We start from the raw sequence: 8,587 nt of genomic DNA, 5'->3' as shown, positions 1-8,587 counted from the left end.
CCCCCTCCCGCCCCCGCCCCCCGGACACTATTAAAATACCAGGGCACTTTAACGCAACGCTTCGTAACGCGTGGCGCCCGACAAATTTGTCCGGGGTGCGCGACACGTTCTGCTTGTTTCCTGCTTTTTTTCTTTTTTTTTTTTCATTATTCAGAGAGTTTGTTAGCGACAATGTTTTTTTTAACGTTTTTCTGTAACTGCGCGCGCGGCGAACGTTTTCTGGGAACGACACCGTGCTTCGTTTAATATCCACGGAGATCGCCATTGGCGGAGAGCAGGCCGATATTGGCGGACGAACGCGTCGTGAACAGACCACTGTTCGGACTCGAAAAATATTAGGGTGTCCCATAAGTTCTTTCCGCGATATAGTGTGCGCGAGTAAGGAGGCTTCCTGAGAGATGGAAGAAGGTTTATATATAATACAATAAATCAACATTAACCTCTTATACTCGAAACTATTTTCATTACATTTTAAATACATTTTCTGATCTCCTTTATTTCTATTTGCGATTTCTTATTGCGATTTATGGATGTGAAATTGAGATCATTAGCAAGTACAGTACTTGTTTTAACCCTTTGCACTCGAATGGTGACTCTGAGCCAGCACTAAAATTGTTACGGTACATGCCAAAATAATTTTTATAGTATAAAAAATTAAATTTCAAAAATTATTAAAAGCATAACTGTTATTGGATGAATTACAAGATTCAATTTCATATGCATAAAAAACATTTTGTCATATAAAATGAAAATGCTGTATGTCAGAAAAATTATTATAGAATTACAGTAAAAATGGCTTCGAGTGCAAAGGGTTATGAATCTGTAAATATATACGAGTCTGATGCTATTACAGTTACTTTCAGAAATAGTATAACAATTTTTAGTGGCGCCTCAGAGTCGCCACCGGAGTGCAAAGGGTTGAATAACAAATATCGTCTATCGATTTCGCATTAAAGAATAAGGAAGGAACTTAATGGACACCCTAATAAAAGCCTAACAGTGCAGAAAAGTTCATATATAACCCAATAAATCAACCTTAAACAACAAATATCGTCTATCGATTTCGCATTAAAAAATAAGGAAGGAACTTAGGGGACACCCTATTATTAACCCAAAATAATCGTCCGAATGAATTCTTTCTAGTTGAATATTCCGTTCAAAATTCCAACGATCTTCAAAAAATATAAATCTTCAAAAACGACGGTTTCTTGCGTTTGTGACGCGTCTGCCGAAGATTCTGTGGGAATTTGAAGTCGATCGGCGAAGTGTAACTCGAGATATCGAGCACAGGAGCCCAAAGGACGAGGCTCCGATAAAAACGCGTTTACCGTATCCACGGAAATACGTGCACGCCTATGTATTAGTATCCTTCTTACAGCTGTAACGTCGCGCACACTAGGAATTCGAACAAATCCCGCCGCAGACGCGTCAAAATCGATTTTGTTAAAACTCGAAACCGGAATACCGCCTTGAAAGTATGTGGAAACGTTTTCGAGTGCCGGTCGAATTCGAACGAGACTGTCTAATCGAGCAAAAACCGTACGGCCGAAAACGGAATTGATTAGGCGATTGTTTGGCGGAGGTTCGAGCACGGGGATGTAAAGCAAAGAAACACGAAAGGTGGAGCGCTCTGACAGGATTTGCTTGGCACGGGAGGTACATGCCATAGTCAGCCGGCTACAAGCTAGAGATCAAGCGTCCGACAGAGATCTCACCGTTATCCTTCTCCCAATAATTAATCGACTTCGGCGAAGCCTCGACAAAACATACCAGGGCCACGTCCGTGCCCAGAGGAGCACCGACCAGTTGATTAGGTACATGAATTACCGGCGGAACTGTGACACAGAATCAGAGATACAGATTGTGGCCGGAGCGGCGCTGTACCCGTTCCCCCCCCTTCGTTCTAGGCGAAGGAGTTCGGTAAATGATCGGGGCCCCGTGCAATCACTATTACTCACAATGAACGTTGATAGAAATACGTTTGCTAACTGCCGGCGGTACGCCGTTGCTGGCGATGCAGAGGTACACGCCTATCTCGTGCCGCGAGATCTTCGTCAGCTTCAGGTCTTCGCCTTGGTGCTCGGTCACGGAGGTCACTAGACAGAATGATTATTGGTCAAGCTTCGTGTTCGAGATCAATTTTTCGATTATGACTGTTTTTGAAGACACTTGAAAGACGATGTAAATTTGTTAAAACTGGACTGAAGGATTTGGATATATTTTTGTTAAAAGATGGAGGGAATAGTCTACTAGATCAGAGCTCGAAATTAACCTGCACGCGAGACGAGGATCGCCAGGCCTACGCTTCCTGAGTCCCGTTGCACGTTACACTTCTCGGTGATCACCTAAATGCTATACATACACATATACATATAGAGCCATAGGCGCACACCTGGGATGCTCCGTGTCGAAAAAGGCAACTATGGATAGCGAGATGCGCGTCAAGAATCATAAGGCGTGGCCTCGCGGTCCTAACGATGCGTGAAGGTTAATTCCGAGCCCTGTACTAAATAATGCCTACGATACTTATTTCTGTACTATACAGTCTTAATAGAACCTTAGATATGTAAGTTCTTTATTATCTAAATACATTGGTAATAAATCAGTCTAAACTGGTCACTACCTAGAGTAACAAATCAGTAAAGATGAATGGTCGCATGGAACAATGCATGATTGGTGGGTAGATATTGACACCAATTTATGATGCGAGCGACAGCACAGCTATTTTTGAGAAATCCTTTTTCAACGTATAAAATTTAATACTTTAGACAATATTTAATTTCATCTCGCATCGTTTTCGGTCATTTAATAATATCATTATCAAAATTTTAATACTACCCCAACATAGATCCGATTATGAAATTCTGATTGCTGAGATATCACCTTCATTCGGCACAATCCTCGATCGAGTAATTAAAAAATAACAGAATATTGAGTCCGAAAAGTATTTAAATCTTGCCGAACCTAGCTGAAAGTAATATATTCTTAGGTTTATTAAAAGTTCTCAGATTTATTAAAACAGGAGCGGTGTGTTCGATATCCGTAACAAGTAATGCAGTCGCCGTCTTTGCATTCTCAAGTTAACCACTATGTATATGGAAATCGCATGAATTATTTTCTTAGTTTTTAAACACGAGCATGGCAACTGCGTCAGTTTGGAGAAGAAAGCAGGTCATCTTAGTCAGATTGAGTATCGGACATACGAAGCTCACGTATTCTCATTTCATTTAAAAAAGGATAACCTCCAATGTGTAGTAACTCACGAACTTTCATCGATCGCATTGTTGCATCCTATAAAAAGTTTTAAAGAGAAATATGTCTTCACGTGGCAAACAAAAACAATATCCATGGAATTTTGAACGATATCGATTTATGCAATAAATTGTCAGAATTTCTTGAGTCTATTAGTATATTTTAAGAAATATAGTATTAACAGACTGCTGTACATTATGTAGCTATTGTAATTGTAAGGTTGCCAATGACCCTCAAGATGATACAATTTTAATCCTAAAATGAATCTTCTCCATTCTTTGGCATAAGTGATACCATGGAATTGCGGATAATTCAAAATAAAACCGTGATAATTAAAATATTATTTACTATTTTTTAAATATGAAATTTGAAGTAGGACATGAGCTAAAAGGATGAGGAAACCCTCAATTTTTTATTATTTATTTAGACGTTTGTAGAACATTTAAAAATATCGCGGTGTCGCCAATAATCCCATGAAGTCGTACAAGGGTTAAAAATAAAATAAAAGCCATCTACGTAGACAGCAATTAATTACACTGTACAGTTATTAATCATGCACATCTTTAAAAGGAAATTAAGGAAAAAGCGTATGTTGTCGACAAATTCATTTGACAGACTCGCGGTTCTTCTCGTGCTAATAATTAGATTCGAAATTGTACACCGATGTCGCGAGACCCACGAAAATAGAAACGCTGTTGCGGTCGCTGGGTCATAAATAAGTTTACCAAGCAGAGAATAATTTATCGAGTTTTAAAACTCCAAATACCTAAACTGTTTTAATGGCAGCCATTATTCATCGGATTAGCTTTGTACCCGGGACAAGGTTCATACACCTCAATAGACCGGCATTCCGTTACTTTTTTAATTGCTCAACCCGTGGCCGTTGCACCTTGAAAACGTTTCGGGGAGTAGAAATGACAAGCGGAAAAACTACCGCAAATAAACGCGGCCCTTTCGGCGCTATTTTTACCGCGGCCGTTCCCGCTGGCTGGCGCCGACTATCATCACGTTTCTAATCTTGTTCTTACGTTAGCGCGCACGGGCTATAAACTTTCGGAAAAAACTATCGATCTTACGGAAGTTTCGAATTGAAGCAACCACTCGCGGCAGTTCTCTGCTAATAATAGAAACTAATCATCCGTAATCCATTATTCGGCAAAACCGAATGACGTGGCAATTTGGTGCCGTCGCCCAACGTGCTTCTAATTTCGTTAACGAATTGCAAAATAACATCCTGAGGTGGTTCCAGCCTGCAACGCCACCAAAACCACGAGACTGTGCAGAAAAAGTATTATTATTTATGCGGTTGATGGAATTGAGAAAGTTGCACAGTTCTATCTTGGCTTATTTCTTATTCAGTCGCGACGGGAATAATTAACGGGCAGATGCAACTTTGCTAATGGAAAGAATTTGAGAAATTTCGAACGTGCAGGAAGTGTTTTGTACACGTAATGTTCTTCTATTATATTATAGTTTATCTCTTGTTAATGGTATATTAATAATAGGAAATTACGATTTTTGCAATTCTTAATTTATAAGTTCTGTATGAATAGTAGAAACACTACGAGTTCAATTATAATTAATATAAAATGTCATTTATATTTTGCAATATTTTTTATGCAACTTTACGTGCTTCTATATTTAATTTTCTGCCATTATATCGATTAGATATCGATTATATTTTGTTTCTTACTAATAGAATATTAATCAAAGTTACGTTCTATCACAAAAATATAATTTTTGAAATTCTCCAACAAATTAATAATCTCTATATAAATAGTAATTGATATAAAATATAACTTATAACATTAAATATTTGCAAAGAATATTTCACATCATATACTTTCATACCAAATTTGTCAACGCCATATTAATTACATTAAATATAATTTTCAAATCACAAAAGCCATTATCGCTATGAAAGTGATAAAAAAGAAATGATTCAACAATTCTCTATTAATAATCAAAGCAAGGAAACGACGCATCAATATTAATTATTACAGAAGAAGCAACAGCTAACACACATAAAAAAATCACATCGATACCGAACGGTTTTCTTCGTTAAACGATATCAGCAGTCTCTTCGCGGAACTCGCATACCAATTCCGCAGAAAATTGCAGGTCGAAAATGAACTTTCGCTGCACTATTTGCTAACTGTTTCAACGGAAATCGCTAATTAATGAGTTTGTAAATCATAAATCATCGAGTTACGCTTGAATTCTCGGCGGGGTTGCATTACCTCGCAGATTCGAAAGCAACACCGGTAATTAGAGGAGTATAGGTAAAATATGTTTTGCGTTTGAAGACTGAATGATAGATCGAAGGGCGGATCGTCTGAGAACTGATATTATACAACAATTACGTCACAGTATTTTCTTAATAAATACGTGGCTCTTTTAATTATTGAAAAATAAACGAAATTTTTCGTGTAAAAGAAACTTCTATATTTTCTATTGAACCGTTCAATTAATTGATACTTAATGAGATAATTCGGTAATGCGAAAATTGTGTTACTAAAAAATAATAATGCTTACAATTGATTTACTATTTAATTTTTTTAATTTTTTATAAGTGTAATAAGTTCAGAAAAAGTATATCTAAGACGGAAATTAAGTTTTTACTCATTATGTATTGTTTGAGAATTTATTAAAATAAGATCAAAATCTTTTTACATTTTCATGACTTTGTTGATCTATGTTTCGACTATGCAAATTCTGTAACTCTTTAATTATGCAACTAATTTCGAAGCTGATAGCCTCGATCATATTTTTAAATACCTTAATATCGTAATAAAAATGGTAATGTAAAGGCAACAAAAATATTTTTAAAAAGGTAATAAAATGGTAATAAAAATATAATACTTCAGTGGAACGATTAAAAATTGTTCCTAATAAGGATCATAATAATGTTAATACACAGATGGGCGATTCTTCCCCTTACATAGCCATAATTTTATCACTTTTACAATACAATTTATCGAGCATGAGATATTTAATTTTCATTATTTTTAACTATCGTTCTACTGACAAATGATCTTACACAAAAGAAACTTCCTCCGCCAAACTTCCCCATTGTTTGCCGGACAAATAATAATGTTCTCCATACCCTTAAATCCCATTATCAGCAGCCTCCATCGACTGCGATCACTGGCACAATGCTGAAGCGAATACTAAGTGCATCGTTAAGCTCGAAACACCCGAGGAAAGGCGGACTGGCGACTGTCCGTTTCTGCCTATCAAGTGCTCCGCGATTTTATGGTCACCGTGCTCTTCTCGCCGTTCGTTTCCACCGACGCGACACCGTGTTTAACAATTTCGTTTTACGCGTGTGTGCGCGCGCGCGTGCCGCGCACGTACGCAGGTATGCCGGGCTACGGTGCAGCACGCCCCGCGGAGGTTTATTGCGCGCGGCGTTTCAAGAGCGCAATGGAGCCGCATGAATAGCTCCTAATATTGTTGAAGAATGAGCTGCGCCGGCAGAGTATCTAGTCCCCCTCCTTTTTCTACCTTTCGCGATCACATGTTGAGAAACTGCTCGTTTCAGAGGGAAACGGCGAAAAGGCGACGCGGCTGGGCTCCACGCGAATCTCTCGATCGATGGCACGGTTGCGCCAGATCGGCGCGAACTCTTTTATCTTTCGTTTTCATATTATTATTATGGAATTTGACAGTAACAAAGATGTCCACGCATGTAGCTAACACATTGATAAAACTGTTTATGCACCTTGCTAGTCACGAAATTGTTTATGTGCCTTGTCAGTCATGAAACTGTTTATGCTCCTTGCCAGTCACAAAACTTCGTGTACGTGTGCTAGTCACAAAACTGATCATGCACTTTGCCAGTCCCAAAACTTATTGTACACCTTTATAGTGACGATACTCTTCGTCCACTTTTACAGTCACGATACTCCTCTTCGTCTACCTTTACAGTCACAAAAATTTCTCGTCCACCTTTACAGTCACGGTACTCTTCGCCAATCTTTATACTCACGATACTCTTCTTCGTTTACCTTTACAGTCACAAAACTCGCGGAGCATCCAAAGCTAAACAGCCTTTTTGAAATTGCTTCGGACGTGAGCTGTTTCTAGCACTTAGGGAGATTACTTTACTGACTGACTTGTTAGGCTGTTTACCAGCCTTAGCCTACAGAACTTGCGCTCTTTCGACAACTTTGACTGATTAGCTTGCTACATACCTTAAACCGTTCCATAGTTACCGTTTTATATGAATTATGCTATTTAGAAGTATTAGTTTACTACATAATTTGAACTGTTCGAGGATTTAAAAGGATTGAATTGTTCTATGAATTACGTTGTTCGGAAGTTTTAGCTTGCTGCATAACTGGAGTTGTGTAGAAATTTAGTTTGCACGAATTGACTGAATTAAATTAATTTTAAATGAATTCTATAAGACCAGATAGTTGACTAATAATATTTATTGTCTCGATTGAGTGTCAATATGCAATATGCCTTTTGTACTTCAAAAAATCTACCATTTATGCCAAAAATCATTCGGAACGTTCTGAGAATATTTTGCCGGACCGCTCGACGGTGACGCAAGTAAACAATTAGACGATATACAAGCCGGGCAGAAGCGCACGATAAAAATCGTTTCGCGCTAAAAGAACGCTCGAATGTCGCGCCGGGCCCGGCAAAATTTTTCAACAGAACGACGGATAATAAAGTGCGAGTTCAAGCAGGCAGGTAAGAGGAAAATTTTTCAGGAAAGCACTGGGAACGTGACCCATAAAAACAGGGAGTTCTCTATCGATTCTTCGCACGTTTACGAAGTGTTACTTAACAATTTCTGAAAAGTTACGTTGCCCGCAGGCAGTTCGAAGCAAGTCTCGGCCGTCGTTCGAACGGCGCCCATCGATGGGGCGTGGGTGGGCGCGACGGATTGAAGGGAGGGGGAAGGTCGAGGGGAAAAATAGGGAAATTAAAATATATGTAAATATGTATAAACGTAGTTGTATATTGCGAGCTGTGTCGACGCGATTTTGTGACAGATCGTCAATCCAGCTGGACGAGAGTCAATGACTGGTTTTCATGACTGTTGCAGGGTCATTGAAGTTTTATTGCAAAGGTGTGATTTCACTGAGACAGTATATTTTTAATAAAAGAAAATACAAGTTTAGATATCTGGGTTTATAAGTCGTTTATATTGAAATATGTTATATTATCTATAGATGAGTAGTTGAAAATAATATAGGATATTATATTATATAGTATATATAGTATATTATGTTGTATATAAAACATAGATTCTATTTAAATATTACTTCTCTCAACTGTGTAAGGTATGCTTCATTTGAAATAGTTTTTCATTTCTATA

General features: G+C 38.1%; 1 protein-coding gene across 1 annotated transcript in view; it reads right to left on the bottom strand.

The window, feature by feature from the left end:
• Positions 1–8,587, bottom strand: part of LOC144468816 (lachesin) — a 110,268-nt gene that overhangs the window by 11,557 nt on the left and 90,124 nt on the right. Inside the window, exons 6-7 of the mRNA XM_078178560.1 lie at positions 1,959–2,096; positions 1,716–1,835 (exon numbers count right to left, since the gene is read on the bottom strand). Coding sequence (XP_078034686.1) covers positions 1,716–1,835; positions 1,959–2,096 — 258 coding nt within the window. The remainder of the gene's footprint in view (positions 1–1,715; positions 1,836–1,958; positions 2,097–8,587) is intronic.

This window comes from Augochlora pura, chromosome 4, assembly GCF_028453695.1.
Source record: "Augochlora pura isolate Apur16 chromosome 4, APUR_v2.2.1, whole genome shotgun sequence".
Lineage (NCBI taxonomy): Eukaryota > Metazoa > Arthropoda > Insecta > Hymenoptera > Halictidae > Augochlora > Augochlora pura.
Note: the sequence above shows the minus strand (reverse complement) of the source record. Positions and strands in the feature narration are given on the sequence as shown.